Source organism: Tubulanus polymorphus, chromosome 2 (assembly GCF_964204645.1).
Source record: "Tubulanus polymorphus chromosome 2, tnTubPoly1.2, whole genome shotgun sequence".
Lineage (NCBI taxonomy): Eukaryota > Metazoa > Nemertea > Palaeonemertea > Tubulaniformes > Tubulanidae > Tubulanus > Tubulanus polymorphus.
The window spans coordinates 24,146,219-24,163,818 of record NC_134026.1 but is presented as its reverse complement, the minus strand read 5'-3'; the positions used below and the strand labels follow the sequence as shown (position 1 = coordinate 24,163,818).

General features: G+C 35.8%; 2 protein-coding genes across 2 annotated transcripts; both read right to left on the bottom strand.

Annotated features, from left to right (window-relative positions):
• Nucleotides 1-11,191, bottom strand: LOC141899067 (Y+L amino acid transporter 2-like). The gene is made up of 11 exons (XM_074785220.1): nt 11,140-11,191; nt 9,173-9,701; nt 8,571-8,696; nt 8,115-8,214; nt 6,443-6,487; nt 3,967-4,090; nt 2,634-2,737; nt 1,055-1,151; nt 782-931; nt 221-398; nt 1-74 (listed from the first exon to the last, which is right to left on the bottom strand). The coding sequence occupies exons 2-11, from the start codon at nt 9,684-9,686 to the stop codon at nt 1-3; spliced, it is 1,512 nt and encodes a 503-aa protein (XP_074641321.1). The 5' UTR covers nt 9,687-9,701; nt 11,140-11,191.
• A 517-nt stretch (nt 11,192-11,708) lies between these two features.
• Nucleotides 11,709-12,495, bottom strand: LOC141900613 (delta-stichotoxin-Sgt2a-like). Its single transcript, XM_074787597.1, has 3 exons — nt 12,447-12,495; nt 11,989-12,056; nt 11,709-11,893 (listed from the first exon to the last, which is right to left on the bottom strand). The coding sequence occupies exons 2-3, from the start codon at nt 12,053-12,055 to the stop codon at nt 11,754-11,756; spliced, it is 207 nt and encodes a 68-aa protein (XP_074643698.1). The 5' UTR covers nt 12,056; nt 12,447-12,495; the 3' UTR covers nt 11,709-11,753.
• Between the last annotated feature and the right edge of the window lie 5,105 nt (nt 12,496-17,600).

The following is a 17,600-nucleotide window of genomic DNA, read 5'->3' as shown; positions in this document are numbered from 1 at the left end:
CTAGGCGAGCTTCTCTTCGTAGCCTTCCTGCGGTACACAGTAGAATATAAGTTGAGTGTACTTCGTAATGTTATCTGTAAAAATAAGACGAATATATTCTCAGTTTAGCAACGGATGGGGAGAAACTCGGTTACCAGTACTATATGATAGTTAATATGAATGGAGATATTCTTCATTGCACAACTCTATATTGCCCTATCATTAAGGTAATGGCACTTACAGACAAATTTCTCGACGCATTTAGGTTTAAAGTTCCACGATATGAATATCAGGTAAATGGGTAAGCCTGACAAAATCATCACAACGCCCCACATGGTCTCGACTGGACTCTCAAGCCAGGGGAATAACAGTAAGAATGTGACGACAACCAGATACATTATTGGGATAATAATATGTACCTAAAAATAAATCAAGACTTAGTTTCATAAACATTTCAGGCCCATATTAAGCTTTTTGAGGGGCAGTTCTATTTCAAGAAAGAGGGCACTATTTCACTGAGAAAAAGGGGCTCTTTCTTATTAAAACATAATTTTTTCGATAACCTAAACTTGAAAAACGTTTCATTTTACGTTTTAGGCATTAAATTCAAATAGTATGTATCTCCAATATTCAACAATATTTACAACTAATTGAACAGTTTTAAGGAATGATTTCTTTGACTTAGAAGTTTGAGCCAAATTTTGTTACACTGACTTTTTGAAGGGTTCTGAAAATTGTAGAGGGTTTGTTCGCTACCCACGGCACGGGCCTGCGTTTAAACATTAGGAGAAAGTAATTATACCTTCACTGGCCTTGGCATGTCTGGCTTCTTCCATCGTAAATAGAGTAAGCCGAGAACTGGAGCTCCGAGCAACAATGATTCGACAAATTCAAAATAAGTGATCAACTCGAAGACATCTCCCGTAGAAATCATTATCAGCGACATGATACCCTAAAATAATATGTATGAATGTGATTGGATTAAATATGTGTAAAGTGTAGATCAATATTTATTCACCAATTGATCCCCAGACATTTGGCTATTGGTTTATCTACCGTTTAATTAATACATTACCCCAAATATAACAGATGTGATGGGAGTCAAACACTTGACATTAACCAGTGCCATCACGCTTGGTAGATTTCCATCTCGAGCTCCGACAAAGAATGACCTGTAATCAATCATAACGGGTAAAGCATGAGCAGCGTACATAAACTATCATTCAACTGGTAATATGCTTTTCAAAAGGATGTCTTTTCTTTATGAGAAATATATTTTTCTAGATATTACCAGTATCACACAGCTGAATTGGAATGGCTGAGGAGAAAATTAATAGATAATAGTTTTTATTAGTTTCAGGTTAGCGATAAGAGAAACGATCAGCATTTGAACTTGCATCATAGAATGAACAGAAAAGTGCCAACTTGCTATAAATCAGGTTCAATTCCTGGACACTAAGCCGGGCCATGACTATCTCATTTTAAGAAGCAACAGGAAAATAATAAAAATTGCTTGATCTGAAATGTAATGGTTTAATTATCACGATATAGTGGCACTAACTGCTTGTAATCAGTGTGCTGTCATGTGAAGAATTTTTGATCAATAGAGCGAAAATGAATTTAAGCCTTTTCCTATAAATTTAGATACATCATTTAGTAGTAATTTAATATAGTGACATGTATAGATAAATAATCCCTATTAGAAAAAGAAGAAATTTAAAACAATTCTGAAAATAGAGAAAATTTTCATGTCAAGATACACATACTCCCGGATAACCAGCCAGAGTATGCACATCTCATGTGTCTCTAAAAAAAAAGGAACATAATTCAAATAGAAAATATAATCATCAGAGGTGTTAATATAATACACACACATTAAAGGTATATTCAGTTGAAATGTACTTCACTATGATGAGCCAATGTCCAATATTTCTGACACCATAATGAGAGATCGATTTGTAGGTATTGTGAGAATCCACAGCTAGTACTGCTGAGGACGGCTATTCAGAATATTGAAATTGTAACTACATGCGGCAGTGATCCTTGAAGAACACCAGTACAGTGGAATCATCGATGGAAAAGATACAGCAAAATAGCATTGCGTTGTCATGCTCGCCAAACCCTTTAAAATGTATCAGCAACAGTACTCCATCCATGCAAAAACGGCGGGGGTTTCCAAAAGTTAATGAAATTCTCCAACAACAACTCATGCTTGATGTTCTTTCCAGGGGTACTGGAAACCCAAAATCGTGATTAGTCGTTTTCATAATTCTAAATTACTGATAAATTACTGATTGAAAGAGTGAAAATATTCATAAATCACATGATGTAAATGTATCTTTTCCTGCTCAATAATTGGTTGATAATTGGTTGTTTCTAAGATTTAGTGTAGAGATCTATTCAGTACTAATTCATTTTCCTCCATCTAAAATAAGCCATTTTAAGCAATGGTTTGCCAGTTCCACAGAGCTAGCTCGTAGCACAGAGTAGTATCGGCTTGCCCTCAGTCTACACGTGACAGTTCACAGGTTCAATGAACCAACTAAACTTTTTTACCTGTGATACGAAATATGAGTAAATTCACCAGCAACAGCAGCCTGCAGAGAGCGGCACTAACTGTCTTGTAGGTCAAGAGATTATACATTTTAGCTCACCTGGACCCGGTAAGAAGAGATCCATTCAGACTACCGAAGCAGGAGAAGGCAACAAACACGGGCATCAGAAATGACATCACGCCCAGCATTTTCTGACTGAATGTCTAAAAGAAGCAATCAATCTATGAATGTCCCCCAACTAGCGTCCCACACCCAGTCCTCAGGCCAGACGTGGTTTTGCCCAGTGTGCTAACCGTGCAAGTAAGCCAAACACATTTATAGTTGCCGACCAAATTCTCCATGATGTAGGAAACCTTAACTGATTTTTACGTCGTGAGTTTGACTGGCATCTAACTCACATTCGATTGCATTCATCGAATTTGAAACGACTAGCAGTTCTGTATGCTAAACACCAGCGTTGAAATCGCTGAATACGCTAATGTTTTATGACAAATAGGTTTTCGACAGCATGCAAGGATCCATCGACAACAAATGAGTTCGACTTCTCACACGACACACCATCTACCCGGCTATGTCTGAGGGTCACTGAAAAACAAGGCTGGGCATCTCTCACGAATAATTCTAATTCTTTTAATTCACAGCACTCGATCATCTTAAACATTATCCACTTATTGCATTATTAAACAGTACTGCGTATATCAACTAGTTTAATCCTAAGTATTAGAGTATCGTGCCCATTACGAATGTAATTCAAGCATTGGACACAACACGGTGTAAGAAAGGTTTGTTACAGTATAGATATTACACCCATTACGAATGTAATTCCAGTAATAGATGCAACACTTCCGCGCGACATTCAGAAAAAACCACGTCCAACTTCTACGTTTCGGCAGTCGCCCAATTATGTAGCCCTGACCGCAAAAAAACGTAGTGATAGAAAAATTTCGACCCTGAGCAATTTCTAGTGTTACACCCATTACGAATGTAATTCCAGCAATGGATGTGACTGAGTAAAACAATATATTAAAATCGACAGTAGTGTGACACACATTACGAATGTAATTCAAGCAATGGGTATCACACTTAACTAACTACTGGCCCTAATTATGTGAGAGATACCCAAGAGGATGGCGGCAACATGAAGGGTACTTTTCGTACATTCCATTCTTCAATTTTATTAAAAGATTTTATTAGTTTGGAATTTTTTGCGCCCGATTGATCCATACATTTTGTAAAATTTCGATTTCGTATAAAACCATCGACCTACAAAAGGCAAACAAGCAAAATGTATAAGTCAACCGAGGCGCTTTGTGTCATTGCATTAAACGCGTAATGTATCGGTAACGAATTCAGTCCAGTGTTCTTGATGGCGACCCTTCATGCTGCTATGATGTATGCGTACGTAACTAAATACAACATCGCAAGTACTTACCACCGCAATAGCAGATGATGTCAATATTTCGTGCTGATCGAGAACGGTGAAAAATGCTACGTTGACTAATAGATAGACAATCGTACATAACGGAATGGAGATCCATATAGCCAGTGGAAGATTTCTGGAAGAAAAAAAATTATTCAAAAAATATTATCAGTTATTGAAGATGGTCGGAATACAGTGAAATCCCCATTTACATGCAAAAAACGTATCCACAAATCATTTCTTTCTGTTGGTTTAACCTAAAGTATAAACGTTGGTAAGACAGAGGAAATGCCTTGAAGAATCTACAATTATGAAATAATTTCTTGTCAATTTAAAAAAAAAAGAAATTCAAGTCAATCTTCGATCTTAAAGCACTTTGGAGTTTGTTCCACTCGAGAACTTTTTGTTTTATGACCCATGGATAATGTGAGGCAGCCAGATTTATCTGAAATCCAATATTCCCCGACATCAGTAATGATCCAAATCTCTCATATACATTCAACTATGACTAGTTGGCCTTATTAACGAGTAATCAACCATCAAGAGCTGCAAATCAAATATCGCCCAATTGCCACACGAGATAAGCAAAGCGATCTATCTTATCTGAAGAACAATAATATTTTTGTGTTTTCCTGCACTTTCAAACAGATATTCATTTTACAGTTTGATGTAGAATCGATATAATACACAGTTTGCCGTATTTCCTAGTCTGTCGCTATGACAACGGCCGACGTGAAGAAGAAGAACGAAATGGCAGTCATTTGAGAATCGTAGCCTCGAGTTCATTGCGGCACATTCAGAATAATAAATACGCTTGATCAATCCGAACCTTGTTTACCAATGAAACCCAAGTTTATAATAAAAAAACAATTAAAAGATTTGAAGAATTCGATAATCAGGGATCAACATTTAATACAGAGCTGAAAAGTGCTATCAGTAATAAATTGAATTGTTTTAGTAACATTTGATTGAAATATGAAGGAAAATGTTCAAATTAATCAGAAATCAATAACCCTGACTTTCATCTTTCTGTATGCATTATAAACAAATTAACCAGTAGTGCGATAACCACAGTCAAACGTGGTGAATAGATAATAAGATAAAAACCCACTATGTACAAATTAAAAGAATTCTAAAACCGAGAATTTATCTATTGAAACAATCTAAAATATAAGAACACAACGTTTCGATCACACCCTAGAGATCATCGTCAGTTGTGAACCTGACGACCTGACGAAGTACAAACCTGACGATGATCTCTAGGGTGAGATCGAAACGTCGTGTTCTTATATTTTAGATTGCTTCAATAAATAAATTCTCGATTTTAGAATTCTTTTAATTTGTACATAGTGGGTTTTTATCTTATTATTAACCAGTATTTCTTGTAAAACAGTAACAATGGAAAATCAGGAACAGTCGGCAGCTCTGTTAATATCATTTGCTTTGATTATCTCAGAATTTTTTTGTGGCACTTAATAATTTTAAATCATTTTACGATCACTGTATGGCATAATTTGAATGTAGATCATTGTAGAAATAGATGGAAATTTTAAAGAAGTAAATGGTGATATGAATTGCTTTGTTAAACCTTCTTAAGATTATGACTAAATCAAAGAAGAAGAATTAAAGAATCAAACAAGAAGACTTGATATAATGAAAACCCGGTAAAAATCCACATAGTAAAATGAATCCCCATATCTTCAAAGTAGGTAAAAACTCTCCTTTTTGAGAACATTTCAAAGCAAGATATTTCTCCAATTCTATTCATTTGCAACAAAACTGCAATATATTTGAACCGTGCAATAAACTCTTACGTTGTGATACATTCGTGAATAAACTCTAAGAATTAAATTAATTGTTAGAACAAATAGAATTAGACAAACTTTTTATCAGGGATATTTTTAAATTCGAAACTGGAATATTAACTGCGACCTTTTTGTGGTATATTTCAGTGTGCGATGCAATTATTAGAAACAATGAACTTTTAATTTGAAATATCTTAAATTCAAGCTAGCGTAATACATTTGAGCTGTGTGATAACTTTCAGTATTAATCTAGTATAATGAACTGTTAGTTTTTAGTGTTTTATCTAATTCAAATTGTTCGATAATTTGTATGAATAAGTTGCACTCTATTCAAAAGGTGGGCGATTTCTACCTACTTCAAAGAATCGGGGATCTTTACCACTATAACCTTCTCTTGATCAGTATTCATGACTTGCACCAAATTACTGCTTCAAATTGGCTTCAGTATCTCAGTCGATTGAGCAACTAATACTACATGGATGCACTGGATACGAGATGCACGGTACACCGATGCAAGCAAGCCTTACTATTCTATGTTAGAAGCTCAAGGAATTTTTTATGATAAGTAAACGTGGGGAATCAGCTCAAGATGATGAACTACTTATTTCATATGGTATCTTATTTTTCGCAATATGTATGTGATTAAATTAATGATGAGTTCAATAACAGTTTGAAATACCAACCGTTTTGGGTTTCGTATCTCTTCTGTTACAAAGTTGAACCCATCCCTGAAAAAGAAAATTAAAATCATTCAGAGCGGAAATGCGTTAGATCAACCTATCTACAAGTCAATGGGAGGAATCACCTTCTAATTCAGTGTTACCAAGTGCATTACTCATAGAGCATTTTATAATACCCTTAACGTGACATTTATCTACGCTTGCTACAGCATTTAGCAGCTAACATACCAGTACTATACTAGGGTGGAGCTAATGTTCAGCAAAAGCGATTAATTTTAGTTCTCTCTATTGTTGGCTTCTTATATTACCATAGTTTTATACTAAGAAGAGGTGTATCGTTATTGATATAATGTGGAAGTATCAATACATATCAGACAGCCGGGCTGTCAGATACAATCTGTAAATCATTCAAGAAATACCGTAGATTGAGAGGAGGGAAGAAAGGAAGGAACAAACCCCGTACAATAGATGTTGTTTGTAGGAGAGCAAGCATCTCAAAACATCTAATGTTTTTCGCAATAACTACTGAATATCTTAATTGAACTTATGATATGAAGGGAGACAACATTATTTGGCCATGTGTCGCAGAATATCAAATGATTGAATCATGGCGATAAAATCATTGTTAACAACTGCACAGTACACCACATCAAAAATTAATAAAACCTGAAGCAATATATGTTGATATTATTAGTTTTGTACAATGTAGAATTCTTTTTTACAATGTTTGTGGAATCATATTTCATGCTGCTTTTATTAAGTTCGTGGAATGTAATATTGCCAAAGCCTATTCGAAGAATTGCTTCCAATGAAAAGCCACTCAAATGATTTCATTAAAGCGTTCAAGCAAGTTCAAACTTCTTCTAATCACTCATAAACAAGGGTACAGAATTCAGTCAACATGTCCTAAAAACATCTCCTTAAAGGTACCAAGTAAGTACCGCCCTTTATGAAACGGGAAACCTGATCAATTACTGCTGTGGATTGTGGTACCGATTTATCACAGTTTTATGCGTGTGTTTCGCACACCAGTCAAGAAAATAAGACGCGGCATCGACTATGATATAGATTAATCAATAGCCAAGCAGACATGTTTCACCAAGATTTAGCTAGAAGTCTCCATATAACATTAGACCCCAGCATATGTCTTCCCCCAACTATACGCATAATTAGTAGTTTTAGATATATATCATATTGATCAGGTGGTTATTTATATTTAATCATCTGCCTCACATGCAATACAGGTTCCGAAGTTCTAAGCGACGCCGACAAAGGTTACATTCATCTTCTTCCACACAGCGTGTAATGAAAGGCATAATAAATATTTAGCTCGTCATTATTGGTATTTATTGAGGACTCGGTGGATATGACCCTTTCTAAGGCATGATGTCAAAATTGCAGTAGGCTGGCTAACTAATGAAAAATACGTCAAACTGCAAGACTGCCCAATACACACTTTTTGAGTGTCCTTCATTTAGTATTGTTGAATAAAATGGGACCGGCAAAATTGGTCTGAGATAAGCGAAGTCCGAATTAAGGATAGGATAATACATAAGGACGTCTGAAAAATGATTTAATTTTTTGTCATAGTTAGTTGAAAATCAGAGTTGTCGTTGTCCGAGCAAGATGAGGTTTACTGTAATATTCAAGATTAAGAACTAAGAGAAGTACTCACCAGCCAGAGAATGAAAATAACCCTGCATAGATTGCTAGAGATATTTTTCCTGGGTCCCTTGTCGTCGATTCAAATGGCTTCTCAAAGTGTTCAGTATTACCTAAAAGTTGAAAAATAACGAATATAGAACGCATATTGAAGAAAGACATTCATCTTACAATGAACTCAAATTTGATAAATGCTTTCCATCAAGTAATAGAATAGCAGTAATAGGTAACCAGATATTATACAGTTAATAAAGTTTCAGTCACCAAGTCAAATATTAATTAGTCATTGTAACGTGATATCTTGTACAATCAACTACAACGGGAAGCATATTTCAAAGAATGGTTTTCACTGAAATGATTCTTGAATGAGGTATGTTAAGCGATAAGGAGGCAAAAATACTACAGATATCAGCTGTTCAAAATTGACAGAATAATAAGAAATGCCTTCAAATTAGATTTGAATAAATACCTTTAAAGAGAGGAATCATGCCTGCAACTATTATGATTCCAAGCGCTAGAATTTTGAAGAACATGAAAACGTCTTGTAACCGTGCCGCCCAATCAACACTTGCACAATTCAGAAATGATAGAAAACCTGAATTTGAAAAAAAAATGCACAATAGAAACATTAATTCTACATGTAGTTATAAATAGGAAGATTTCATGTGATAAATAACGGTAGACAAATATGATCTGAACGGGCCTGTTTAATAAATGGTGAAAACTTCCCATAATTGGTCAGAGTAATTGGAGGGTAACAGTACCCAACATTACTTCACCAGATACCAACAATGCCAATCTTTGTAATTTGAGACCAAACATTCAGTATTATCATTCAAAACACTTGGTTCCAGGTTAGATTAACAAGGTGCTCACAAGGTGCACACACAAAAAAATTATATACATAATCGCAGTGTTTTTATATCAACCTGTATTAATGATTACATATACCAATTTTTCTTCCATCAAAAGACCCGACAGAAGGAAAACACTGATGTGAACCCATAGCGCGAGTGCACTCAACTTGAATCATATGGATGAAAAAATTATCAAATACTGGTGCCTACTTACAAATTGATATAGCTGCCAATAACACTTTTGCCTCGTGAGGTGGTTGACAGTCTGGAAAAACTGGATAAAGAACGTAGTTTGCAAAAGTCAAAGCCATAATCGCGTTACCAGTTGGGGTCCTCATCAGCACGGATATCCATAAGGTTAAAAACGCTGGTAATCGACCAAATGCTTCGTAAATATAAGAATACGGTCCTCCCGACACCGGGATAGACGTGCCAAGTTCAGCATAGCATAGTCCACCCAGCAATGTTGCTATACCACAGAGTAACCAAATCATGAGCGCCATGCCAACCGATCCAGCATCATGAAGTACACCAGTTGGACTAACAAATATTCCGCTGCCAATTATAATACCAATGATAATTGCAATACCATTACGCAATCCTAAATTTCTTTTCAGTTTTATGGAGTTGTTAGAATTAAGTGAAGAATCAGTGGTAGAACTAGATACAGATGCATCACTTATCGTTTCAATATTCATCATGTTGTCTGTTTCTGCAGTCTGGGCCATTATCTCTCTAAACACCTGAAAACAATAAGAAACACTACAACCTGAAATAGCTGACTGCCCCTCAACTGTGGGAAAAAGGCAAGCTCAAAGGAAGCCTAACTCAACAAAGTTTGCTTTGTAAGACTTTCAATTTCCTTGATTTCCAATTCATAGCAGTTTTTAGAAGGCCCACAGAAGGTCCACAAGGGTGGATTTAGCAAAAGGTGTAAGAGATATCCAGAGTTTTAAAGCAGGAGTGCTGCAATGGATGGCCCGCTAACATTTTCCAAGAAATCAATCCTGACAAGGAGGTAGCAGCAGGGAGTCGCCAGAAACAATGGAAATATGCAGCATAGGCCTATCGAAAGTGTTCAGGTCTTTTAGAGTAGGCATTGGGTACAGCTCTTATCAAATCATTTCTCTTGTGATTTTGTCGTGAAAAAAATATATAGGCCTATCCAATATTAGTTTTGAAATTCTGAAATCTGGAAGAATACATCCAGGCAAAGGCACCTGGCAGCAAATTTTGAAAAATATCATTCCCCCACCAAGATGAGGGCCCCATCCCATTGACAAGCAAAATGCCCCACAAAGACAAGTGAAGGCCTCTGGTCGCGGTAAACAAATAGCATGTGGCCTGTAAAATCCCTGCATTGTTTATCCACTACTTCACAATTAGAATAGATTGCCAGTTTTCTTTTTTCACTTTTAAAAATTGAAACAGTGGCAGATCCAGTCCTAGATTAGCCCTTTCCTTTTTTACCCTAGATCCGCCCTTTATGGCCTTTGCCTTTTGTTGTAGAATAGAACCATGACGAATGACGATTTGACATTAACAATGATAGGAACCGATAGAGCAGGGAATGAGGGATAATAGCATAGACCCGACGTTATTTATTCAATGGACATGTCAAAACAAAAACTAAAAAGTGAAAATCCCGAGGCCGTCGCGGTTTGTGATTGCGCATTTCGACGGTTCACTTTTCTCTGATCATCTGCTTTCATGAAGGAAGACGATATTTTGCATGAATCTTACAGCCCTTAGGCCTAAGTACTGTATCTCAGACTTAAGATTGTCGGATCGAAAACCATAGAACTAAAAAAAAAAATGTGATTCGAGTTCTATGGACAAATTCATTCTGTCCGCACCTGCAAGTGATGACTCCGATTTTACAGCACGCGGTTCAGACAGCATTTAGATGCATTCAAATCGCGCATTCTCGTGTTAAGGTTCGAATCCTATAAATACGCATCAATAATTCCCGCGGATTTTTCATAAAAACAACGGGCCATATGTAAATGATATGAAGTTGCAAGCGCAAATTAGATAATTCAGAATATTTGAATTCAAATATCATGAAGCATGTGCAATTACATTACTTATACGTACGTATATAATCAATCTTTTTTCTGCAAAACTGATAACGAAAAAAGTGATAAAATAACTGATCAAAAAGTACAATTAAGGACTTACTCAGATATGTAAAAATTCAACAGATCAATGTTCCTTTTTGTAAATATTCCAGGTTCCAGACAGTTAATGCAGCCGCCGGTCGGTGGTACTCTAGAAGCAAAAGTGACAGGGTGATGCAACGGCGGCTTGCCACCAATGGGTAGGAGAGAGTCGCGCGCTCTCACGGTAGTAGAAAGAGGTACGTACGCGTGTGGGAGGAAATGAAATTTATCTTTCGTCTAGTGCTTTGTTTCCGGCTTTCATCTGCAGCAAAATACTGATAGTTTATCATCATCCTTATTATATTTTCACTATGAACTTGATACAGACATGGCCATTCATCCGATACTCCAAATCTTGAAAAATGATTTTTAAAACTCTGCGGCTGGAGAACAGCCGGGATAGCCTAGAATTCACGTTTTCACGCAAGAAAATGAATAAAATTCAGGATTTCACGACCATACTTGGATTAATTCACAACCGAGGCCATACTAAAAAAATTTCTGTACGGCTAGAGCAACGATAAAAAGATTTTCACATTAAATAGTAACCTTAATAGCAATTGAAAACCAAAATAATGATTTTGATCACTCTTTTTATTTTATTTGATATTCTATACATATTCATGGAATGTATTAGTTTTTGCAACATTTTCCAATACCCCAGCTGCAACAGTTGCTGCTTGGTCCACCAATCAGCCAGTAGGTTCCCTGGCCGAGACCGAATCTACCTGGGCAGAAACATGGTACACCTCTCTTGGCAATATGTACTTCATCTGTAATTTAAAAAGATCAGAAATAAATATAAAAACTGAACGAAAATTTCGTGCATGAACCATTTTAATTGTAGAATGGTTAACGAAAAAATTACCTGAAGCCGTGGCGGCTCCGAGAACCATGAAAATGGCCAAAGTAACAATCAAAGTTTTGGTAAACATTCTGAAAATAGATTTTGATGTATAGTAGAATCATTTGCTGATTGAGCGTTTGATATTAGGCATTCGGAACTCGGCAAAAATCGGCAAAAGTTTTAAAAAAAACATTTTAATTTAGACCTCTTTCATATTTTCATCTAAATTTCTCCTATCATTTGAATCAAATTAATCACAATTTTCATACTCTCTTTTTATTTTTTTTTCTGCAGTCCTACCGAGGTTTTATGCGGAAAATACTCAAATAATTAAAAAAAGTTAGTCCCCTTCCATTTTGGAACACCTATTACAAAAAAAAATTATTCTCATATTTTCCCTTCACCCTCCCATTTTTTACGAGAAAAAAATCCGTGCTCCAGGTAATTCAAAAAGCCTTCGGCTTCGGAGAAGTGCTTACCTGGTTGTTATTGGTGTCTGTGTTGAGATAACAGTAGCTTGTGCCAGCAGAAATCCTCCATTTATTGCCTCAAATAAACACCAGCTTGGTGGGATTTGTCAACAAAGATTAAATCCTGGTTGGATTATTCAAAAATTATTCACGATTTTTCATCGTAACATGTGTTAAAAAGTATATTCAAAAACTTGGTTGGATTTTTTCATGTGTGTTTGAAAAAAAGGAAACCTGGCTTTCATCAATCAGTCGGTTTGGCCAACATATAAGGCCAGCTCTGGAACATTCGTGTTCATCTTTCGACAACTCCAGAATGCGGTACTATCCCAAATCACGACGGAAGTTGGCTTGGAACATTCGTTTTACATTCGAGTCCTATAGATTGAAGCCTCTGCTTTGAAAGTTGCATACTGTCCTGTGCTTGGTGGGATGATGATGATGATGATTCAGTATAAACGTATTGAGATCCATTTCAGACGTTGAAAATGAAATTCAATACTTTGGATCGGGGTTCGCCCGTGCGTTGAATCAGACTTCGCACCGAATTCGTCTCAATGTGTCAACTTTAGTTTCCCGAATTCACTCGCAGGTCAATTATACGGCGAATGATTCGCAACAACAATATTTTGATACAAAACTTTAATCACGTATTTCACGTTGTTGTCTAATAGCTACCATAACTAGAAAATATAATGGTCCAGTTTTACTCGCTTCTTTTATCTATATAATATATACTATATATTATATATTATATATTATATATTATATATTATATATTATATATTATATATTATATATTATATATTATATATTATATATTATATATTATATATTATATATTATATATAATTTATATATTATTTTATTGATATAAAGCTACTACGATCCATTATAGTTTCTCTCATCGACAGTATTAGAATGTGCACGTACGTAATTTGGATATTTCGGGAAATCTCGACCATTTTTGCTCACATTTGGCTACACATTTCACATTTCCCGTTCAAATCATTCAAACTAGATTCTTTCCGAGAATCGGGTGAAGTCGTGCCCACGAAGAAAGGCAGAATTTTTGGAGGTGACTACAGAAAAGGGCACAATTTGGATCGCAAAGAATATTTCGGGGCCCCAAAAACTCGCGGAACTCTTGATTTATATATTTCTTATTCTTGGAATCCCCTGGTTATATAAAATACGTACTAGAAATCTTTATTCAACTTTCATTTTGTTTTGGAGTCCCCGGCGATGAAATATAACCTGCTTAATTTGAAAACTCCCATTCCAGTTGTTCCACCTATGGAAGGTGTTTGTTTGTTTGTTTGTTTGCTTCTTAAAACCCGAATCGATGTGGACCGATCTCAACTACATATTGTTAAAAAGCAGTGAAGTTATTGGTTAAATCTGAGCGACGCAAAGTTTCAAATGGGGCTTAAGAGTCAATGTATGTATATATTCTAATGATATTGAAAATACATAAATAATATCCTTATTGAAAATGTAAAGCTTCTGCTTTTTGGCATACGTGAAAAGTTTCATCCGAAAAGCCGATTACGCGTAAAGGCTCTATCACTATAAAAGAACTGATTTCTGTCAGTTTTTGTTATTGAATCGTCTACGCATTCACACTCATTGAAGGTAAGTTTTTTAATAATCTAAATTCAATAGTATGTTTGCCTCAGTTAGATATTTCGACTAAGATGCGGTAACTCATCCTGGAGCCACGTAAATTATCTTGTTTTATACAATTTTTCAGAATGTTTACCAAAACTCTTTTCGTTGCCCTGGCCGTTTTCATGGTCATTGGTGCCATTGCTGCTGAAGGTAAATATCGTATTATCCATCAATATAGTAGAATTTGGACAAAAATCTTTTGGACGACTCATATGATCCGCCCAAAACATGTCACTAATATATATCAAAATTCACGCACAAAATTTGATTACATTTGCTTCTGCGAACTCTATAGCAAGTTTATTTCTATACATGCATTATAGAAGTTGAGATTGAAAAGAGAGGAATTCCATGTACTTGTAAAGTCAACGGCAAACGAGGAACCTGGTGGGTGATTGGTGGACCAGATCACAACTGTTGCAGTGGTAGCGGATTTGCTATCGGTAGATGTTGTTGGTAGTTTTATATCATTGTTAGAAAAGAAATGTTTGTTAGATGAAAGCGAATAAATTGAAAAATGAATATAAAGATTATGATTTTTCTCTGTTTGATTCAAAATATATTTTCTCTATAAGGTGCATTAACGCGAGGTTTTCCCTTTCGGAAATTCAAAATTACTTGCGCGACGTCGAGTCGTTTTTAACACGTGATGTTTGATTGGATGTTCTGCACCAGCAACTGAGAAAATATCGTATTCGTCAAACATGTCTTGACACTGTATAAATTCAAGCACTGACTGTCTTACCACAATGCAAAGGAATGATTTTTTTCAATCAAATACAGCCCCAGAACAAAAGAATGACAAAAGTTTATTATGGGGGGAGAAACCAAGGTTACCATTGACACAGGAATTTGAATGGGAATTTAATGAAAAATTCACTCTTGAAAATGGTTTTTAGAATAAAACCGAAAATTCGAGGTTTTACTAATTTTTTATAGTTTTGATGTTTTAAAATCTCTTTCGAACTCGTGATTGTGGGACTTATATTTCATTTCTCTCTCGCGATTTATTGCGTAGTTTTACTATCACGTTAGCCCCAGAACACCTTAACACTTGACACCAAATGGAGGCCGATGTAACCTCTAAGTGAAGCTTCGCAGTAAGAATCGGTGAATAAGAGGTTTACAGGAGTCGCTTCCTCAAGTTTGAACTGAAGTCGATTAGTATTTTCGGGGGAGTAGTATCAGAACTTTTTTCTCTGAGGGAATCTCTGGGGGAATGAATGGATTTTCCATTGCCTGAGAAGAAATTTCGAAAGGAGATGAAAGGAACACACACCTCAACGAGTCACGAAATGTATTTACAATTATAAAACATAGTATAGAATAAAAGATAAACAATTTCTGACAGAGAAGAACGAAAACAACAACACTGTACACAGAATATGTATAGGCCTACGTATGGTAAGAAAAATATAAAAGTTCCTCAAGGGCCGGAATGATGAAAGTTTTAAATTCTTAAACGAGGCTGATTGAGCTTCGTTTTCTCATAATTTCCAAGAATTGTAGATTCACACACTTAGTAGTTCAGGTTCAAACGCAAGTCTAAAAAGAAGGTTCCAAACACAAATGTAGTTGCTACTGCGCGATGATCTACATAATTCTGCAATAGATGATATTCGTCGAGAAAAGTGGTAATTTTTAGTATGGCATAGGATCAAGCAAGAACGAAGGCAATCGGGTAAATTGAGTGGAGATATCATATCATATATCATATCATTATTAACCATCAAAGAAGGCTATATGGTATAGATACGAAAACAAAGAGGAAAACCTAGATCGGCTGGCAAGTTTAAAGTCTTCACATTGAAAACAAAATTCTTTTTGGCTAGTTTATGAACACTACACTATTCACTAAGGCGCCATCTATCTCTTTAGCGATAGTGTATAACATAAACAAATACCACGTGCTTTTTACGCCCTCTACACACAAATAGAGGTCACATGATCTGCACCTCCCACAATGACGTCACTTGTTGTTGACAGATCGCCATCTTTGCTGAGATCCGGGTCAAAATAGGGTGAAATTGCAATTTACTCGTTTATTTCGGCGTTTATTTACGCTGGATCATGATATGGTAGCTTTCAGACCCCCGACTGAATAGAGAGGGGGTTTTATTCTGGATTAAATTCGACCTCGTTCGGACAAGGGAGAGCGAGGTAGGGTTCTTCAAGTTCAAAACACGACGTTCCGTTCGAGTAAAATTGAAATTTATAACACCTTACACTGCTGAACTGTTATTGTGTTTTGTTAGTGATGCTCTGTAATAGCACTGTCCATCGGCTAATAACGCCTGTCTGTCCCCAAATTGACAATCACAATTTTGGTCAGTTACACAAGGGCGCTAAGGGTCGAGTAGCTGATGACCAGGTCTGGTGATGATCTGACCGTTGAGATCTGTCAAAGACCACCACCACGAATATGGGCTTTCCTCTTGCCCTTGTCGGTGTGTTGAAAATGATGAAATATTACTGCAAAATGTACAATAAAACATTCACTGAGTTCGCCATCTAGGCCTAGCCTTTATTTTCCATTGTGCAACTCTACTCCTTGATCCAAAATCCAATGCACCTCTCGTGTAGATTTAACTGAATTACTGACTGTCTGCGTCTCGACCCCTAAAGGGTGTATCAGTATAATAAAGAGATTTTTGAATTGAATTGTCTATCTATTTTGTAGTCCGTACAGAGGCAGAAAACGTTCCTATCTGCGTAATCTGGGGAACCGCAAAACTTAGAGGACAGTATGTAGGCTTAGTCGCCTTGTCAAAATACAGTTGGAAGTGAACAAAGTCTAAAGCTGCCACAATGTGTTTATTGGTGGATTTAATTCTTATTTCAAAGAATTTTAAAGATATTGATTCCTAATTAATTATTGCCAAATCAATAAGTTTTTCAACAGATTATAATTTAGGGATCAAAACGTTTGATATCAAATTCTAGCCTAACACAAATTCAAATCAATGAATTTTTAGATTTCCGAATATATCATCAAAAATATAAATATTAATATTAACACATTTTCAAGGTCAAGCAAGTAACCATTTAATTTATTTGATAAAAAGCTGCATTACAAGAAACAACAGTTTCACAGTTAGGCTTCAGACGCGTAGGAATCTGTACATCATCTGGTATTCAGACTAACGTCTACAATCTGCCTGCCAGTTTAAACGCAATTAGTGCAAATGTAAACAAATGACTCCACGCAACCTTGAACTGATAATATTCACCTTAGTGTCGAAATACATAAGCATGCAATAGGGCCTAACATATTTTACAAATATCAATTGGTATTTATTTGATTAATATTGGACTTCATTATTTTATGTCTCAAATGTCAGACATATTCAAAAATGATTAGCCTAGGCCTCAAACGAACCCTAACCCTAATTATACTAGGGCTCTTTTTATCTTTATCAATACCGTATATCGTATAATAAAGGACAGGATAATATCCTTGGAATTTTGTGTTTATTTTTAGCCTCCCTTATT